This window comes from Trachypithecus francoisi, unplaced genomic scaffold, assembly GCF_009764315.1.
Source record: "Trachypithecus francoisi isolate TF-2019V2 unplaced genomic scaffold, Tfra_2.0 Lachesis_group2, whole genome shotgun sequence".
Taxonomy (NCBI): domain Eukaryota; kingdom Metazoa; phylum Chordata; class Mammalia; order Primates; family Cercopithecidae; genus Trachypithecus; species Trachypithecus francoisi.
In genome coordinates this window covers 101,720,445-101,741,956 of record NW_022681465.1, presented here as the reverse complement: position 1 = coordinate 101,741,956, position 21,512 = coordinate 101,720,445, and the positions used below count along the sequence as shown (strand labels likewise).

The window sequence follows — 21,512 nt, the reverse complement described above, 5'->3', positions numbered from 1 at the left end:
GATTATCAAGCTTTAGAATGAACTGAAGGGGCAGGGGAAACAGAGTCTCAGTACAACCTTAGAGACTGGCAGTAAACATGTAATTTTTTTTTTTTCTTTTTTGGAGACAGGGTCTTGTTCTGCCCAGGCTGGAGTGCAATGACACAATCATACCTCACTGCAGCCTTGACCTCTGCGGGCTCAGGTGATCCTCACATCTGAGTCTCCCAAGTAGCTGGGACTACAGGCATGTGCCACTATACCCAGCTAGTTTTTGTATTTTTTGTAGACATGGGGTTGCTACAGCCTGTTGCCCAGGCTGGTCTCAAACTCCTGGGCTCAAAGGATTCACCCTTTTGAATTGCTACGATTAGAGGTGTGAGCCACCATACTTGGCCTAATTCCAATTCTTAACAGGAAAACAAATCGAACTATCTGGCAGATCCTGAAAACCATGAATGGTACAATCCAGGTATGAGCCTAGGAATTATATCATCTCTGCACAAACAAAACATAAGTCTATCAAACCTGTATTGATTTAAGACTGTTACGTACAATTTTGTATGTCAGTAACTTTCACAACTGACTTGTCAGAGTGACCTCAATCCTCTCTCCCAGTCTTCCCAAAACTATCTTAAAATCTCTAACACTATCCTGTATATGTTATACCTTAAAACCTCACTTAGTTTAACATAATCTGCAACTATAACTTAATATCTTTTTCTTTAAAAACACACTGGTACCTTAAATTAATATCTGAAAACGGCTCTGGAACATCTGGAGATCGAATCCCCAGGACTTCTGTTTTATCAGATTCATGAGTCTGTGAAGAAATCTTGAAATGACTGAAGTGACTTGATACTTCTTTTTCAGAATCTCTTTTTTCGTCTACAGGTGTGTGCATCATCGACAGTACTTCACTGCTAATGTTCTAGAGAAACAGTCATAGTAAATCAGCACAAATAAAAGATTATTTAAACATATACTTAAAACAAAAGTCTACTAAATTCTGAACACTTTCCTTTAACAATTTAGAAGTTTTTAATTTTTAAATAAAATTTAATTTCCAAATGGTAAAACTAGGAATTCAGGAAACCCTTTTAATGTTGCACATTATTACTTTTCCAAACCACAAATGTCATTACCTATTTATAAAAGTTAGGAAAAAAAAAAAAAAGTCCTTGAAAATGTTAGAAGATCATGAACTTCAAAGTAACTTGCAAAAACAAAAAGAACTTTTAGAAGTGAAGTCAGGTGGGGCAAGAAATAAAAGCAGATGCAGATGTGGCCAAAATAAATAATGTGTGTTCACGCTAGGGTTAGTACAAAGTCAGTCTAATTTCCTATTCTTCTTTTACCTAAAAGAGTTACTTCAAATGACATTAAGAACAGTAACATTTTTGGGACCTCAAACCTAAGCCAAAAGAAAAGTTTGATCCTTGCCCATCTGACTTAGAGGAAAAAAACAATAATAATAGTGACTTTTTCACAGTTAAAAATAGTTGGTTTTTTTTTTTTCTTTTTGAGACAGGGTCTCACTCTGTCACCCAGGGTGGAGTACAATGGCACAATCACAGCTCACTGCAGCCTCAACCTCCAGGGCTCAAGCAATCCTCTCACCTCAGCCTCCCAAGTAGCTGGGACTACAGGCTTGCACCTTATTTTATTATTTATTTTATATTTTATTTTATTTTATTTTATTTATTATTATTTTTTTAGAGACAAGGTCTCCCTATGTTGCCCAGGCTGGTCTCAAACTCCCGGGCTCAAGTAATCCTCCCATTTTGGCCTCCCAAAGTGTTGGGTTTAGAGGTGTGCCCAGCCTAAGTTATCTTTTTAAAAAAGAACATACAGTTTCCTCAAGGCACTGAAACACAGAAACTTAGGGCTACAAAAGACTTTAGACTTTTAGAGATTTTTTTTTTTTTTTTTTTTTTTTTTGAGACGGAGTCTCCCTCTGTCGCCCAGGCTGGAGTGCAGTGGCGCAATCTCGGCTCACTGCAAGCTCCGCCTCCCGGGTTCCCGCCATTCTCCCGCCTCAGCCTCCGAGTAGCTGGGACTACAGGCGCCCGCCACCGCGCCCGGCTAGTTTTTTGTATTTTTAGTAGAGACGGGGTTTCACCGTGTTAGCCAGGGGGGTCTCGATCTCCTGACCTCGTGATCCACCCGCCTCGGCCTCCCAAAGTGCTGGGATTACAGGCTTGAGCCACCGCGCCTGGCCGACTTTTAGAGATTTTTAAGTGTTGTTGGACTTAAGGACAAAATAATCATGGAATTATTTTGGTAACTTTCCTCTGAAAAAAAGCATTCAAAAAAACTTTTAAAGGACAGAAAAATACATACTTTAATATCCAGTGAAGGCATAGCACTGCAGTCATTGCTACCGCTCTGCATTAAATGTGTCTCAGTTTGTCTTGAGGTACTGGTCTCCTCTAGTTCATTTTCCCGTGGAGAAATGTCTGTTTTTCCAGTTTTTTTCAATTCTGCCACCTTTTCCTCAGTAACACAGATCTCTTCAGATCCTCTTTGTCTAAAATTTTCTCTTCCAGTTTCTTTCATATCTGTCTCCATTTCTTCAATGACAGCCATCTTTCCTGATACTTTCTCCATCATGGAAATGTCTCTTTTCCCAGTTTCTTTCAAATCAATCTCCTTTTCCCTTATAGCACTGATCTCAGCTAGCACCTTTTCCCTTTGGGAAATTTCTTCTCTAATTTCTTTCAAATCTGTCTCCATTTTACCTACAGGCCTGACCTCCTCTGGGCCATTTTCCTGTGGGGCTATTTCTCTTTTAGTTTCTTCCACATCTATCTCTATTTTCTCAGCAGCATCAATCACCTCTGGTGTCTTCTCCCTTGGGAAACTCTCTCTTCCAGTTGCTTTCAAATCTGTCTCCATTTCATCTACAGGTTTGACCTCCTCTGGGCCATTTTCCTCTGGGGATATTTCTCTTCTTCCGGTTTCTTCCAAATCTTTGCCTATTTTCTCAGTGGCATCAATCATCTCTGGTGTCTTCTCCCTTGGGGAAATCTCCCTTCCAGTTGCTTTCAAATCTGTCTCCATTTCACCTACAGGCTTGACCTCCTCTGGGCCATTTTCCTTTGGAGATATTTCTCTTTCAGTTTCTTCCAAATCTATCTCTATTTCCTCAGTGGCATCAATCACCTCTGGTGTCTTCTCCCTTGGGGAACTCTCTCTTCCAGCTGCTTTCAAATCCGTCTCCATTTCACCTAGAGGCTTGACATTCTCTGGGCCATTTTCCTGTGGGGATATTTCTCTTTCAGTTTCTTCCAAATCTATCTCTATTTCCTCAGTAGCATCAATCACCTCTGGTGTCTTCTCTCTTGGGGAACTCTCTCTTCCAGTTGCTTTCAAATCTGTCTCCATTTCATCTACAGGCTTGACCTCCTCTGGGCCATTTTCCTGTGGGGATATTTTTCTTCTTCCAGCGTCTTCCAAATCTTTGTCTATTTCCTGAGTGGCATCAATCACCTCTGGTGTCTTCTCCCTTGGGGAACTCTCATTTCCAGTTACTTTTAAATTTGTCTCCATTTCACCTACAGGCTTGACCTCCTCTGGGTCATTTTCATGTGGGGGTATTTCTCTTCTTCCAATTTCTCCCAAATCTTTGTCTATTTCCTTAGTGGCATCAATCACCTCTGGTGTCCTCTCCCTTAAACAAATCTCTCTTCCCTTTGCTTTCAAACCCGTCTCCATTTCCCTGGTGACATCAATCACATCTAGAATCTTCTCCCTGGGAGAAATGGCTCTTCTTCCAGTTTCTTTTAAATCTGACTGCATTTCTTTAGTAGTACTAATCTCTGCTGGTACCATCTCCTTTGGTGAGGTGTCTGGTCTTACAGTTTCTCTCAATGCTGCTGTCATTTCCCCAGAGACAAGAATCTTCTCTAGTACCTCTTCTTTTGAGGAAATTTCTCTCCTTCCGGTTCCTCTTCCGATATTTGGCTTTGGTTTCTGAAATCGAGTCCTCAGAATTGGGACTTGATTAAGTTTATTTGCTTTATTATTCTCTTGAATGCTATAAAAAAAAAAAAAGGAGGGGCACACAATCAAGTTTTAAACCAGACTGCCTGCTAAAGAGATGATGTTTGAGAAATCACTACAGAAACACCAGAAACTCTCAAATTCAAAAATATTAAGGAAGCCCTAGGAATCTCTGGGTAAAATTTAAAAATTAAAAGAAAAAAATCCCACCTTTTGAAATCAAAGCAAAAAGTTTAAATATATATACCTAGTAAAGTCAATCAGTATAGAAGCTATTTGATCCTAATAATCTCTTTCCAATTGTCATTCAGGCTACCATTTGCAAATACCGACTGGGAAGACTCTCCAGTTCCCCGCATTGGAGCCAGATTAATGTATGTCTGCTATTTCTACCTCTTCATCCCTTCTATCTTTTACACAGACAAACGCTTTGCCAAAATAGACCTGACCACCTCAAATACCTGGATACAAGTATGACTTGACTAAGATTAAATCTTAGGACTACAAATGAGGTCTGCCCTCCTCACCTTTTAAAATCAATTTTATATGAGATTTCCCATACACATGTTTCTCTAAAAGCTTGTTATTTCATAACATAAGTAAAGAATAAAAGGAAAGACTAAATACACAGTTTTGCTGAATGCTATTGGGCAGACAATCACTATCCAAAACAAGCACCTTGCTCTCCAGAAAAGCAGCAGCACTTTTTGTTTTGCTTTCTATTTATTATAATAGATGGTAAAATCAATAAACATATAAATAAATGAAAGAGCTTTTATATGACTGGTAAGGAAAAGTTATTAATATTGGGCAAAAGCTAGATCAAATGAAACACTAGATTAGATTTATTCAGCCATGTCAGACTGAACAGGTATGTAACTATACATACAACAGCTTAAAAAAAGACGAGCTGGGCATGATGCCTCATGCCTGTACTCCCAGCACTTTGGGAAGCTGAAGCAGATGGCTCGAGCCCAGGAGTTTTTGGTAGAAATCCCATCTCTACCAAAACAAAACAAAACCCAAAATCAGTCAGGTGAGGTAGCGTGCACCTGTAGTCCGAGCTATTCAGGAGGCTGAGGTGGGAGGATCACCTGAGCCCAGGAAGGATGACGGTGCAGTAATCCATGATCATGCCACTGCACTCCAGACTGAGCAACAGAGCAGGATCCCGTCTCAAAACAAACAAACAAAAAACAAAAACAAATAAGCAAAAGATTTACTTAAAAGTATGCTAGGCTGGGCATGGTGGCTCAGCCTGTAATCCCAGCATTTTGGAAGGTTGAGACAGGCGGATCACTTGAGGTCAAGAGTTCGAGACCAGCCTGGCCAACATGGTGAAACACTGTCTCTACTGAAAATACAAAAATTCGGCCGGGCGCGGTGGCTCAAGCCTGTAATCCCAGCACTTTGGGAGGCCGAGACGGGCGGATCATGAGGTCAGGAGATCGAGACCATCCTGGCTAACACGGTGAAACCCCATCTCTACTAAAAATACAAAAAACTAGCCGGGCGAGGTGGCGGGCGCCTGTAGTCCCAGCTACTCCGGAGGCTGAGGCAGGAGAATGGCGTAAACCCGGGAGGCGGAGCTTGCAGTGAGCTGAGATCCGGCCACTGCACTCCAGCCCGGGCGAAAGAGCAAGACTCCGTCTCAAAAAAAAAAAAAAAAAAAAAAAAAGAAAATACAAAAATTAGCAGGGCGTGGTGGCGCATGCCTGTAATCTCAGCTACACAGGAGGCTGAGGCAAGAAAATAGCTGGAACCCACGAAGCGGAGGTTGCAGTGAGCCAAGATCATGCGACTGCACTCCAGCCTAGGTGAGAGAGCGAGACTCTGTCTCAAAAAAAAAACAAAACAAAAACAAAAACAAAAAAAAAGTATGCTATTGTTGCTACTGTTTGTTTCAACATCTTCAGGTCCTAAACTATCCTTCCTCACTGAAATAACTGTTTTCAATAATGCAATTTTTGATACTATAAGACAGGTCCTTAGGAATAAGATTGCTTTTCAAGTTGTATTTGTTTACGAAACTTAAGTGTTTATCTCCATCATTAATGTTAGTAATTGACAATGTTAAATGTAAAATTAACAGCAATCAATAAAGGAAATTTAATTTGATTAGTACAGAATGGACTGAATTCCATTTTCTGATTTATGACACTTTTCATCTCCATCCAGAAACATCTAGCTTTTAGTGAGATTACTATGCTAGCAATCTTGGTTTGGGTATCATGGGAAGAGATAAACTATCTTTACAAAGTCACATTTTAAAAACAGGCATATTGGCCGGGCGCGGTGGCTCAAGCCTGTAATCCCAGCACTTTGGGAGGCCGAGACGGGCGGATCACGAGGTCAGGAGATCGAGACCATCCTGGCTAACAGGGTGAAACCCCGTCTCTACTAAAAATACAAAAAACTAGCCGGGCGAGGTGGCGGGCGCCTGTAGTCCCAGCTACTCCGGAGGCTGAGGCAGGAGAATGGCGTAAAACCCGGGAGGCGGAGCTTGCAGTGAGCTGAGATCCGGCCACTGCACTCCAGCCCGGGCGAAAGAGCAAGACTCCGTCTCAAAAAAAAAAAAAAAAAAAAAAAAAAGAAAACAGGCATATTATTTAAATACATAAATGCTTGAAGCAAAGGCTTTATTAATAATTTCATTATTTCAACATTAGTTCAGATTGTAAGATACAGATATGCAATGTTATAACTATATTCTATGTGCTTAGATTTTTTAAACTGCCATTCCAGCAAAGCATTAGATTGTTTCTAAGTAACAAAAGAAGTACAGAATTAACTGAAGGGCAGTATCTGAGACTGGATATTAGATATAAAATTGAACTAGATTATTTCTCAAAATATGCAGTGGATCTACAAACTTTCCTCAGATCACAAATTTGAGAAGGAAGGCAAAGCAAGAGGACCACGAATGGAGAAAATAAGATATGGAATGAGCACAGAACTATAAATGTGCTTTAAGGTCTGCATATGTGTTTTTCTAAAACACAGAGTTTAAGAATCTATAAAATATTCATGGCCAGGCACGATGGCTCACACCTATAATCCCAGCACTTTGGGAGGCCGAGGAAGGAGAATCCCTTCAGCCCAAGAGTTCAAGACCAGCTTGGGCAACATGGCAAAACCCTGTTTCTACAAAAAATTTAAAAATTAGCCAGACGTGGTGGCAAGCACCTGTTGTCCCAGCTACTTGGGAGGCTGAGGCAAGAGGATCAATTGAGCCCAAGAGGTTGAGGCTGCAGTGAGCCATGATCGCGCCACTGTACTCCAGCCTGGGTGCAAAAGCAAGACGCTGTCTTTAAAAAAATGCGTGTGTCTGCGTGTGTTTCAAACATATAAATGTGTGTATATATATGTTTCAAATATATATATATATAAACCTCCAAAGGAACATCACCAATCATGACAAAAATCTTAAAATATTTATATGAAGTAGATAAGATGCAAAATTAACTAGAAGATTAAATTTCAAAGAAATATTCACTAGTTTATCTAGTAAAGTACCTTTTTTATATAGAGATGGGGTCTTGCTATGTTGTCCAGGCTTGTCTTGAGCTCCTGGCCTCAAGTGATCCTCCCGTCTCAGCCTCCCAAAGTGCTGGGATTATAGGTGTGAGTCACCATGCCCAGGCTAAAGAATTTTTAATGCATTCTTTAAGAGACTGTTTTCCTACTATCTTTTTCTCTTACATAGCATCTTGAACAGGCCAACATATTTGGAGTAGGGGAGGGGGAAAACTTTCTGCTAGACATAGATAGATGTATAATTTGATAAAACACAGAATCTTAGAATTGCTTTTGAAGATTTTGGAGATTCAAAGGCCAGAAAGATCACATGACAAAGCAGAAATGACACTACCCACGGAGAGGAAAGTTGTTGAGATCAGACTGAATATTAGTTACAATGTCCACCAGCATTCTAAAACCCAGAGGCCATTCAGAAAAGTTTAATTTTCTACTAAGCCACAGTATCTATTAAAAGACTCTAGCTTAAACTGAAAAAATATAAATAAAAAGAATAATTTGTTGGCTATCTGTAATTAAAATCCATATCAGAGATATGTAACAAGCAATGTAGTCATACAAACTTCTACCTAGAGACTGTGTGCACATTAGTAAAATAATCGGGGCAGTGGGGAGGAATAAGAAGCAAAGGAATACTGAAGGCAACAAGAAATAAATAAATTTTTTTTGTCTTCCAGTAAAGATGTTTAAAGTAGTTCAGGAAACCTAGCTTTCACTCTCAGGTTAGGTAATTTTCTTTTCTGGAGGAACAGGAGTCTGTCTCACTTTGCTGCCCTGGCTGGAGGAAAGTGGCACAATCATAGCTCCCTGCAGCTTCTAATTCCTGGGCTCAAGCAAGTCTCTTCCTTCAGCCTTCCATGTAGCTAGATAGGCATGAGCCGCCATGCCCAGCTAGGTACTATTTAAACAGGTTAACACAGCTGTAAGAAAGTATAGCATAGGCTAGTCTTTAAATGTAAAGACTGGTAAAATATCAGTTATTGAAACTGGACAGCAGGTATATGGAAGTCCACTACTACGCTTTTGCGCACATTAAACATTTCCAAAACGAAAAGTTGAAACAGTATACTAGTAATTCCATCAGCCTGGTTTGGTACCCTCCAAGGAAGAAGTAAAAAATAGAAAAGGCTTTGGCTATAAGCAGTATGGGTTTCTATGCATAAGTTTTAAACAAAATACAGAAATCTTACATAAAGGCAATATGTGCTCAATCTAATTCCAAAGAAACAAATATTTTAAAAATAAGTAGTATTTTGCATTTGACCATAAACATATAATTTAATACGCATGTTAAGTGATAAGGCTGGCTGGGCGTGATGGCTCACACCTGTAATCCCAGCACTTTAGGAGGCCAAGGCAGGTGGATCACTTGAGGTCAAGAGTTTGAGACCAGCCTGGCCAACATGGTAAAACCCTGTCTCTACTAAAAATACAAAAATTAGCTGGGCTTGGTGGCAGGCACCTGTAATCCCAGCTACTCAGGAGGCTGAGGCAGGAGAATCACCTGAACCCGGGAGGCAGTGGTTGCAGTGTGCTAAGACTGTCCTCCAGCCTGGGCAATAAGAGTGAAATTCCATCTCAAAAAATAAAAAGTAAAATAAAATAAAATAAAGTGATAAGGCTATTCATGTTAACTCAAGTACTAATTTATGATGAGTAGCTTTTTTCAGACCATCTGAGAAATCCACATAAAGGCTACAACATAAACTTTCTTGAAAGGTGAAGTTATATTTTTAAATATTATATAACTAGATACGCAGACAACAAATCAATCTAAATTGCTTCTGTTTTAAAAAACTGATTGAGTTCTAAAACTTCTTTTTTTTTTTTTTTTTTTTGAGGCGGAGTCTCGCTCTGTCGCCCAAGCTGGAGTGCAGTGGCCGGATCTCAGCTCACTGCAAGCTCCGCCTCCCGGGTTCCCGCCATTCTCCTGCCTCAGCCTCCCGAGTAGCTGGGACTACAGGCGCCCGCCACCTCGCCCGGCTAGTTTTTGTATTTTTTTTAGTAGAGACGGGGTTTCACTGTGTTAGCCAGGATGGTCTCGATCTCCTGACCTCGTGATCCGCCCGTCTCGGCCTCCCAAAGTGCTGGGATTACAGGCTTGAGCCACCGCACCCGGCCAAACTTCTTACAAAATCCAAAGATGATATAATCAACAAAATGATGCTTACCTTAGACATTCATTAAGAACCTTGGGCTCATCTGGCTGCACATTTTGAAAAGAATCATTTTTCTCAGGTTGTAATATGACATCTTCCTCTTCAAAATCTTTACATGATTGATCTTCCATGTGTTGAGGAGTCTTGAAAACAAACACATTTTTCTAATGTTTTAGGTTTCACAATGAGGCATAACAGATTTCACTGAAAATGTTGTCCAATTTAAGTATAAAATGGTAAAAAAATTCAAAATCATAAAATGGTGACTTTAAAATACTTTTAATGCATTTTCTTTAGCTATCTTAGAAAATTTCAAGAGCTACTCCTTTTAGGATATCTCAAAGTCCCATTCTCCTCCTCCCAGTCAAAACACAAGTTAACTGTCTTGGTTTCATCTGTTAGAAATACCCCTGTGGGGTCTATTTTTCTGAATTATTTTGATTATTATAATGGCATTATAGATCACGGGAATTTTTTTTTTTTTTGAGACGGAATCTTGCTCTGTTGCACAGGCTGGAGTGCAGTGGCGCGATCTTGGCTCACTGCAAGCTCCGCCTCCCAGGTTCACGCCATTCTCCTGCCTCAGCCTCCCGAGTAGCTGGGACTACAGGTGCACCAGCTGCCACCTGTGCCACCACCACGCCTGGCTAATTTTTTGTATTTTTAGCAGAGACAGGGTTTCACCATGTTAGCCAGGATGGTCTTGATCTCCTGACCTTGTGATCCGCCCGTCTCGGCCTCCCAGGGTGCTGGGATTACAGGCGTGAGCCACTGCGCCCAGCCGGAGTTTTTTTAAGACTGGGTCTCACTCTGTCACCCACGCTAGAGTGCAATGGCATAATTATAGATAGCTCACTGGAGGCTTGAACTCCTGGGCTCAACTGATCCTCCTGCCTCAGCCTCCCAAGTAGCTGGAACTACAGAAGCACACCACTAAGCCCAGCTAATTAAAAAAATTGTTTGTAGAAACAGAGTGTCACTATGTTGCCCAGACTGGTCTCAGACACCTGGCCTCAAGCAATCCTCTCACCTCGGCCTCCCAAAATGCTGGGATTACAGGCATGGGTCAACATGCCTGGTCTACAAACCATGGGAATTATAACGTAAGAAATTGAAATCTCAAAATATGCCAACTTTTATCTTTATCACAAAGACTATGTAAAATAATCCAAAATTCACAGTCTTTGTTCTTGGAATTGTATCTTAATAGGGAGCTTTTAACATTTTATGCTGTTTAAGCCAATGTTAACACTCACATATGTACTGATCTCTTCAAAAGAGAAGGTTAATTCAAACATCCACTAAGTGATAGGGAAAAGCAAGTCCAAATATGAGGTCAGGTGAAACAGATTACCTATCATGTAAATGCCCAAAATCTAAAATGGCTTTACAACTAGCAAGGCTGCTGGCTATGAGATTTTGACCACAAATTTAATAAATGATATACACAAATTGTGCAGTACTGTTTTTAAAAGGGGATAAAAGGGTTGGGCACAGTGGCTCATGCCTGTAATCCCAGCACTTTGGGAGGCTGAGGCGGGTGGATCACCTGAGGTCAGGAGTTCAAGATCAGCCTGGTCAATATGGCAAAACCCTGTCTCTACTAAAAATACAAAAATTAGCCAGGCCTGGTGGTGTGTGCCTGTAGCCACACAACTAAAACTAAAAAAAATTATAGGTCATGGGAATTTTTTTTTTTTTGAGACGGAGTCTTGCTCTGTCACCTAGGCTGGAGTGCAGCGACACGATCTCAGGTGGATGAGGTAGGAGAATCACTTGAACCTGGGTGGCAGAGGTTGCAGTGAGCCAAGATCATGCCACTGCATTCCAGTCTGGGCGACAGAGCGAGACTCTGTCAGAAATAAATGTATGTATGTATGTATGCATGTATGTGGGTGAAGGGAAGCTTATATTAAGGCTCACGTACTTCACAAAAACGTGAGGAGGAATCAGAGTACTTACATCTCTATCAGCACAGGATTCATTTTCATTCTTTTCTACATTGGCCCCAATTTCTTCCTGTGACATGAGAATTTCTTTTCTTCCAGCAGCTTTACCTACATTTGGCTTTGGCTTTTGCAATCGGCCCCTCACTTTTGCAGATGTTAAAGCCTTTAGTTGACTCCCTTCCTGCAGACAATTTTTTTCACCCAACCTAGAACCACAAAGAAATAAAATCAGTGTTTATTTTGAAGTCACCAATTTCCTTCTCCCTGGCATGAATAAGTAAACCATTTGGAATATGAAATAATTCACAAGTTTCCTGAAAAGACATAACCCTCCTGGACGTGGTGACTCACACCTATAATCCTAGCACTTTGGGAGGCCAAGGCGGAGGGGGGTATCATTTGAGGTCAGGAGTTCGAGGCCAGCCTGGCCAACATGGTTAAACCTGTCTCTACTAAAAATATAAAAATCAGCCGGGTGTGGTGGTGGGCACCTGTAATCTCAGCTACTTGGGAGGCTGAGGCAGGAGAAGCACTTGAACCTGGGAGGCAGAGGCTGCAGTGAGCAGAGTGCACCACTATTCAACAGAGTGAGACTCCGTCTCAAAAAAAAAAGGAAAAAGAAAAAAAGATATAATCCTGAAAAGCCCATTTGAAAAAGCATTTTTAAATAGAATTTTATTACAAAATTGGAAAAATCTACATCTGTCAAGCATAGAATACTACTCCTGACTAAGGATACTATAGAATACTGTAGAACTCCAGGGGATTAGTCCCAAATCATGGTATAAATGGCAACCCCTGGAACAGCCCAGAATCCACCAGTCAGATTCACATTCTATTTTAGATTTCCATTTCAAATTAAATATTCCCTTTTCAAATCTCTTACTATAAATAAAATTATCCAGGAGCACATATTATAAACATTCAAATGTAATGGCTAACTCAACAGACTTAAAAAATTCATATAAGCAATATCAAGCAGAGAGAGTATTATTAATGTTTCAAAACCACCTATGGTTGAAAACCAACTTAAAGTACGCCGCTTGAAAATTAAATTCAGGCCGGGCGCGGTGGCTCAAGCCTGTAATCCCAGCACTTTGGGAGGCCGAGACGGGTGGATCACGAGGTCAGGAGATCGAGACCATCCTGGCTAACACGGTGAAACCCCATCTCTACTAAAAAATACAAAAAACTAGCCGGGCGAGGTGGTGGGCGCCTGTAGTCCCAGCTGCTCGGGAGGCTGAGGCAGGAGAATGGCGTGAACCGGGAGGCGGAGCTTGCAGTGAGCCGAGATCCGGCCACAGCACTCCAGCCTGGGCGACAGAGCGAGACTCCGTCTCAAAAAAAAAAAAAAAAAAAAAAAAAAAAAAAAAAGAAAATTAAATTCAGACCTTATTAAGTAGAAAACAAATTATTACCATCATTCCTAAGAGTTACTTTTTTTTACTATTTCCTGAATACTTACATAGATACAGTTTCAGCTTCTGGATTCTCTCTCTCTCTAGTCTCCATTCTCAAAGTATCCAATGTATTCACCTTATCCTTTTCCAGGTGGTCCTGTGAATTTAATTTGCTACAATTTATCTACTTACCATAAAAAGTTCAAACTTTACAATAAATAAATGGAAATTAAAACAACAGAACTGGCCGGGCACAGTGGCTCAAGCCTGTAATCCTAGCACTTTGGGAGGCCAAGGCGGGTAGACTGCCCGACCTCAGGAGTTTAAGACCAGCCCGGGCAACATGGTGAAACTGTCTCTACTAAAATATAAAAAATTAGCCAGGCGTGGCGGCGTGCGCCTGTAGTCCCAGTTACTTGGGAGGCTAAGGCAGGAGAATTCCTTGAACGCGGGAGGCAGAGGTTGCAGTGAGCTGAGGTCACACCACTATACTCCAGCCTGGGTGACAGAGTGAGACTCTATCTCAATAAATAAATAAATAAATAAATAAGAACTTCATTTTTTGTACTTCTAACTAGATGAGATTTTCTAAAAATCCTAAATGCAGATGAAATTTTTTTTTTTTTTTTTGGAGACAGGGTCACACTCTGTCACCCAGGCTAGAGTATAGTGGCATGATGATAGCTCACTGCAGCCTTGACCCCAGAGGCTCAGGTGATCCTCCCATCTCAGCCTCCTGAGTAGCTGGGACTACAGGTGCACACCATGCCCAGCTAATTTTTTCATTTTTTGTACAGACCACGTTGCCCAAGCTTGTTTCAAATTCCTGGCCTCAGATGATTAGCCCGCCTCAGCCTCCCAAAGGGCTGGGCTTACAGGTATGAGCCACCACACCTGGTGTACTTTTTTTTTTTTTTTTAACAAAAATGGAATCACACTAAATATTTCAGAAAAATATTTCTGAAATGTTAATTACCAAAGGATACAAAACTGTATTGAAATCATGATTCAGTTGTGTAAAAGAAAATATGTAACAATACATGTGAAAAGATTGGTTGCATGTGAATAATGAAATTGCAAGTATTAGAAAGAATGGTTGGGCATGATGGCTTACACCTGTAATCCCAGCACTTTGGGAGGCTGAGGCGGGGGATCACCTGAGGTCAGAAGTTCGAGACCAGCTGGGCTAACATGGTGAAACCTCATTTCTATTAAAAATACAAAAAAATTAGCCGGGCATGGTGGCACATGCTTGTTGTCCCAGTCAGTCGGGAGGCTGAGTGAGGCAGGGGAATCGCCTGAACCCAGGAGGCAGAGGTTGCTGTAAGCTGAAATCACACCATTGCACTCTAGCTTGGGCAACAAGAGTGAAACTCTACCTCCAAAAAAAAAAAAGAAAAAGAAAAAGAAAAGAAACAAGATTACAACATTTCAAAGAAAAAAGGTAAAGAAAAAAATTACAAGTGATTTTTGTTTTAACTTTTACATGAATCTGTATTTTCCAAATTTTCTAGAATTCAGTAAACATAAGATTAGAATGATATAACTATACTATAAAGATTATGATAAAAGATATTTCACAAAACAGTAAAAAGCAAACCAACATCTTAAAAAGTGTTTTAGTTAAAAAAAAATTGTAACAATACAATTCTGGAAAAGTTGTAAGGAAACAAAGATTCACTTAGCAATGTAAATAGATTATGTATGAGTGTCAGTTTGACAATGCATAACAATTCAGGAGACTCAGACATATCAGAAAAATTTTTAAAGTAATAAAAATAACAAATAACAAAAGACAATGCATAACAAGAATCATAAAAATATTTAAAACACTATTTGACCCAACAATCCCACCAGTCTGTAGAAATTTATACTTTGTTTCCTTGAGAAAGCCTTACTTACAAAATTGTTTGCTTCTTATATACAAGAGTTAAAAAAACAAATAAACAAAAATAGAAACAATCTGAACATCCATTAGTAGAAAACTGATTAGGTAAATCCATAACATGTTAACATGCTATAGCTATTAAAAAGACCAATTGGACCCAAAAACGTGTAAATTAATAGTTTCAGAGGAAAAGCGTTTTTTTAAATTTTTTATTTTTTTGAGAGTTTCACTCTGTTGCCCAGGCTGGAGTGCAGTGGTGCAATCTTGGCTCACTGCAACCTCTTCCCTCCTGGGTTCAGATGGTTCTCTTGCCTCAAACTCCCGAGTAGTTGGGATTACAGGCGTGTGTCACAACACCCAGCTAATTTTTTGTATTTTTAGTAGAGATGGGGTTTCGCCATGTTGGCCCGGCTGGTTTCAAACTCCTGGCCTAAAGTGAGCCACGGGCTTTGGCCTCCCAAAGTGCTGGGATTACAGGTGTAAACCACTGTGGCCAGGTAAAAAAGGTTTTGGCAGGGCACAGTGGCTCAACATAGTGAAATCTTGTCTCTACTAAAAATAGAAAAATTGGCAGGGCATAGAGGTGCGCACCTGTAATCTCAGCTACTTGGAAGGCTGAGGCAGGAGAATCGCTTGAACCCAGGAGGCAGATGTTGCACTGAGCCAAGATCATGCCATCGCACCCCAGCCTGGGCAACAGGGCGAGACTCCGTTCCAAAAACAAAACAAAGAAAAGAAAAAGGTTTTAAATATTATACACATTATAGTTAAAAATTATAGAAATGTGTGCATACATAGATAAAAGTTATTGGCCAGGCATGGTGCCCTCACACCTGTAATCCCAGTATTTTGAGAGGCCAACGCAGATGGATCACTTGAGGTCAGGAATTCAAGACAAGCCTGGCCAACAAGACAAAACCTCCTCTCAACTGAAAATACAAAAATTAGCTGGGTGTGGTGGTGCATGCCTGCAATCCCACCTACTTAGGAGGCTGAGACAAGAGAATAGCTTGAACCTGGGAGACAGAGGCTGCAATGAGCCAGGATCATGCCATTGCACTCCAGCCTGGGCAACTGAGCGAGACCCTATCTCAAAAAAAAAAAGAGGGCAGGCATGGTGGCTCACGCCTGTAATCCCAGGACTTTGGGAGGCTGAGGCAGGTGGATCACATCAGGTCAGGAGTTCAAGACCAGCCTGGCCAATACGGTGAAACCCTGTCTCTACTAAAAATACAAAAATTAGCCACGTGTGGTGGCACGTGCCTGTAATCCCAGCTACTTGGGAGACTGAGGCAGGAGAACTGCTTGACCCTGAGGGGTGGAGGCTGCAGTGAGCCAAGAACGTGCCACTGCACTCCAGCCTAGGTGACAGAGCAAGACTCCATCGCAAAAAAAAAAGAAATAAAGAAAGAAAAAGAATAAAGAAACGTATTGACCAGGTGAGCTGGCTCATGCCTATAATCCTAGCACTCTGGAAAGCTGAGGCAGGAGAATCACTTGAGGCCAGGAGTTAGAAACCAGCCTGGTGCACATAGACTCCATTCCTAATTTTTGCTAATTTAAAAAAGAAAATCAGGCCGGGCGCGGTGGTTCACGCCTGTAATCCCAGCACTTTGGGAGGCTGAGGCGGGCGGATCACGAGGTCAGGAGATCGAGACCATCCTGGCTAACACAGTGAAACCCCGTCTCTACTAAAAATACAAAAAATTAGCCAGGCGTGGTGGTGGGCGCCTATAGTCCCAGGCACTCAGGAGGCTGGGGCAGGAGAATGGCATGAAATCGGGAGGTAGAGCTTGCAGTGAGCCGAGATTGCGCCATTGCAGTCCAGCCTGGGAGACAGCAAGACTCTGTATCAAAAAAAAAAAAAAAAAATTATCTGGGTTTGGTGGCACACACCTGTATTCCCACCTACTGGGGAGGGTGATGGAGAATCACTTGAGCTCAGGATTTTTTTTTTTTTTTTTTGAGACAGAGTCTTGCTCTGTCACCCAGGCTGGAGTGCAGTGGCCAGATCTCAGCTCACTGCAAGCTCCGCCTCCCAGGTTCACGCCATTTTCCTGCCTCAGCCTCCCGAGCAGCTGGGACTACAGGCGCCGCCACCTCGCCCAGCTAGTTTTTTGTATTTTTAGTAGAGACGGGGTTTCACCGTGTTAGCCAGGATGGTCTCAATCTCCTGACCTTGTATTCCGCCCGCCTCGGCCTCCCAAAGTGCTGGGATTACAGGTTTGAGCCACCGTGCCCGGCCGAGCTCAGGATTTTGAGGCTGTAGAGAGCCGTAATAGTGCCATTGCACTCCTGGACTCTGTTGCCTTGGCAATAGAACAAGATCCTGTCTCAGAAAAAACAAACAGTTTGTAAAAGACAAACAGAAATGTGACTGCCTGTGTGTGGATGAGAACGTTGTGGGCAGAATTTACTATATAGCTGGTTTACGAAATATTTTAAATAAACATTTTATATAAGTAAACAGAAGACAGATTTATCACCATTGAGGATATCTGAAAGGATTATACACCAGGTTAAAGAAAATGTGTAAACAGGAGACTAAGATAGGAACAAATCTAATGTTAATGTAAGTTCTTGTATCTGTTTTAATATCAGAACATTACCTTGTAATTACAAGTCAAAAACTTTTGTTCCCAACTATTTAAAGAAAATTTTTATAATTTTAATTTCCATGAAGTCTCTTATCCCATACCTTTTCAACTGAAGTTTTTGAATGTGAATTCTTGCTCTCTGCCTCTGTTTTGCCTTGTGAAAGAACTGTTTTCTTCCCAGCCCTGGACAAATTGGGTTTAGGTCTCTGGAAGCGACCTCTCAACATCGGTTTAACATTTTCTGTTTGATCAATTTCCCTGAAAAATTAACATTATTTAAATAGCATCAAACATGTAGTCATGTCCAAATGAACTTCTAAAATAACCTACTGAGAACTAGGAAGAACTCCTTTAAGAGCTTACTTAGAACAAGAGTAGCAAAGAAAACTTAGACTAATTTGCTCTATCTGATATTAAAAATACACTATTCATATCAGTAATTAAAACAGTGTGGTACTAATATATGAGTAAACAGATAAATGAAACAAATTTAAAATCCAGAAACCGACTTCAAAGTAGACATGATTTTGGCATATACTGAAGGTAGCAACTCATAATAGGGAGGATAAGATGAAATGCAATATAATACGGTGAGGATAAAACTTAAGAAATATTAAGTAAGATTAAGATGATGGGAAGGCCGGGCACAGTGGCTCACGCCTATAATCCCAGCACTTTGGGAGGCCGAGACGGGTGGATCACCTCAGGTCAGGAGTTCGAGACCAGCCTGGCAAACATGGTGAAACCCCGTTTCTACTAAAAATGACAATAATTAGCCATGCATGGCAGCACGTGCCTGTAGTCCCAGCTACTCAGAAGGCTAAGGCAGGTGAATCCCTTGAACCTGGGAGGTGGAGGTTGCAGTGAGCCAAGATGGTGCCACTGCACTCCAGCCTGGGTGACAAGAGCAAGACTCCATCTCTGGATGTGGTGGTGAGCACCTATAGTTCCAGCTACTTGGGAGACTAAGGTGAGAGGATCACCTAAGCCTGGGACCAGGTCGAGGTTGCAGTGAGCTATGATCACACCACTGCACTCCTGCAACCCTGTCTCAAAAAAAAAATCATAAATATTTAAATGTGTAAGTGTGTATATACACACACACACATTCTGTCAGCAAGCAATTCAATTTTCAGGAACTTACCCTATATACTTGTATATAGGCAAAAAGATAGAGGTGCAAGACTATAAGCACTGTTTAGCAACACAACCTACATAGCAGCCAATAGGACACTGGTAATACAAACTATGATGCATACATACACAGAACACTATTAAGCTATAAAAAGAACAAGGAGAGTTACTATGTAAGAATATGAAGACAGAGGAAAACCACTGCAAAATGTTATATATAGTATCATTAGGTTTATCATTAGGTTTATAACAAGGGCAAAAAATACAAATTCGTATTAGCTCGAATGTATTTTTTTTTTTTTTTTTTTTTTTGAGACGGAGTCTTGCTCTGTGGCCCGGGCTGGAGTGCAGTGGCCGGATCTCAGCTCACTGCAAACTCCGCCTCCCGGGTTCACGCCATTCTCCTGCCTCAGCCTCCGGAGTAGCTGGGACTACAGGCGCCCGCCACCTCGCCCGGCTAGTTTTTTGTATTTTTAGTAGAGACGGGGTTTCACTGAGTTAGCCAGGATGGTCTCGATCTCCTGACCTCGTGATCCGCCCGTCTCGGCCTCCCAAAGTGCTGGGATTACAGGCTTGAGCCACCGCGCCTGGCTCAAATGTATTTTTTTAATCTCTGAAAGAATATAAGAAATAAATAACATGGATTGTTTGAGTGAAACGGGACAGGGTAAGAGGGAGTGCTCAATCATACCTTTTTATACTTGTCAATGTTTGAACCCTATGAATCTATTGTCTATTTCGAAGACTAACTGACATTTTGATTTTTTAAAAGTTTGATTTCCATTGTGACAGTACTTTACTGAAACATAAGAATTGATGAAGTGAATAGCTTTCTTTTTTTTTTTTTTTTTGAGACGGAGTCTCATTCTGTCGCCCAGGCTGGAGTGCAGTGACGTGATCTCAGCTCACTGCAGGCTCTGCCTTCTGGGTTCAGGCCATTCTCCTGCCTCAGCCTTCTGAGTAGCTGGGACTACAGGCACACCGGCTGCCACCTGTGCCACCACCACGCCCGGCTAATTTTTTGTATTTTTAGCAGAGACAGGGTTTCACTATGTTAGCCAGGATGGTCTCAATCTCCTGACCTCGTGATCCGCCTGCCTCGGCCTCCCAGAGTGCTGGGATTACAGGTGTAAGCCACTGTGCCCAGCCCATAACTGAATAGCTTTTAAGCCCATATGAAATGAGGAATTATGAGGAAGATTAAAAGGAAGTATAAAACCTTCAGATATCTCTTCAAAGGGAGATTTTTATGATGCTTTTAATCGTTTCTTGGGAAGATATTAATTTAACCAGTATCTCCATACTGGAAGATACACTTCCTTGCAATCACCAATATTAAAATCTATTATTTTGACACCAGGCATAAAAAATAACTCAAACCAAGCAAAAGTAAAATCTCACGGCAAATATTTAGGCTTCCAAATTGTTTTAGAATTTCATAAGTTACCACCTTCCTTAAATTCATATATTATACAACAAATATGAAACAGAATCTTTCTGCAATTAAATATAAAAACACCTGATGGTACACTCTGAACAGACTACAGTATAATTACATATCAAATGATTCCCTCAACTATTAATAAACTATGTATTAATAGTCCCCTTGAATCCCTAAATAAAGCAACGTTATTATCATTTAAGAACCTTATCAAAATTTTATAAATAAATCCTATCGTATAAAATACTCACAGTGAATTATTTTTTAGGTCAACATTTCTTTCTTCTGTACAACTACTCTCAGCATCATTCACCTCACACAATGCTCTAATTCCAACTTCTAATGAAGGCAAATCTGAAGTGCTTGATTCTGAAGACTCAGTTGCTACTGATGTGGCATCTTGTTGATTACTAAAAAAGTGAAAATATATCAGAGAGAAGAGAATTCCTAATAATATATATTTTATAATAATTATTTTTTTAAAATTTAAACACACAAAATCACCATTTTGCAAGATGCTGCTTCAAATTACAGAATAATACAAACTGCTATATTAGCTTTTCTATGATCTATCTTGCACCATGTTACAAAAACTGTACCTCCAGAGAAAGCAGCAGCCACAAATTTACACGTTTAGGAACATGCTCAAGAAATTTCAAAACGAAGGCCGGACAAAGTGGCTCATGTCTGTAATCCCAGCACTTTGGGAGGCCGGGGTGGGTTGATCACTTGAGGCCAGGAGTTTGAGACCATCTTGGCCAACATGGTTAAACTCCGTCTCTAATAAAAATACAAAACCTAGCTAGGCATGGTGGTGCCGGCCTATAATCCACCTACTTAGGAGGCTGAGGCAAAAGAATCACTTGAACCCAGGAGGTGATCACACCACTGCACTCCAGCCTGGGCGACAGAGCCAAGCTCTGTCTCAAAAAAAAAAAAAAAAGGCTTCAAAATGAGAAATTATTAAATGTGGTTCACAAATCAAACATGCATAAAATAATAGTAACATTTAGGAATTAGCTTTCATTAAAATTTATATAAGCAATCCTTGCTATGCAGGGTACTGTGTAACCAAAAGTCATATAAAGCAAAGACACAGCTCCAATAAGCTCAAGTTGCAGTTAACACCGTCCTATGCAAAGTGAGAACTACTATATTAAAAAATATTTCAATTAGCAGCCAGGTGTTATAGAACGTGCCTATAGTCCCAGCTACTCAGAAGGCTGAGGTGAGAGGACTGCTTAAGCCCAGGAAGTCGAGGTGGCAGTGAGCTGAGATTGCACCACTGCACTCCAGCCTGGGCGATAGAGCAAGACTCGGTCACAAAATAAATTTCAACTAAAAATAATAAAACTGACAGTCATGCACTGACCATTTCAACATTACATGTTTACATTTATGTAATTCACATTTAGCCATGCCT

General features: G+C 40.9%; 1 protein-coding gene across 9 annotated transcripts in view; it reads right to left on the bottom strand.

The window, feature by feature from the left end:
- Positions 1–21,512, bottom strand: part of BDP1 (B double prime 1, subunit of RNA polymerase III transcription initiation factor IIIB) — a 122,880-nt gene that overhangs the window by 59,373 nt on the left and 41,995 nt on the right. For all 9 annotated transcript variants that reach the window (XR_004429858.1, XR_004429857.1, XR_004429859.1 and 6 more), the window contains 7 exons: positions 20,341–20,499; positions 17,616–17,772; positions 13,095–13,186; positions 11,643–11,835; positions 9,693–9,823; positions 2,323–4,018; positions 723–910 (listed from right to left, as the gene is read on the bottom strand). Coding sequence is in view for 6 of the 9 variants with exons in the window: in XM_033179822.1 (XP_033035713.1) it covers positions 723–910; positions 2,323–4,018; positions 9,693–9,823; positions 11,643–11,835; positions 13,095–13,186; positions 17,616–17,772; positions 20,341–20,499 (2,616 nt within the window). In the remaining 3 variants the exon portion in view is untranslated. The remainder of the gene's footprint in view (positions 1–722; positions 911–2,322; positions 4,019–9,692; positions 9,824–11,642; positions 11,836–13,094; positions 13,187–17,615; positions 17,773–20,340; positions 20,500–21,512) is intronic.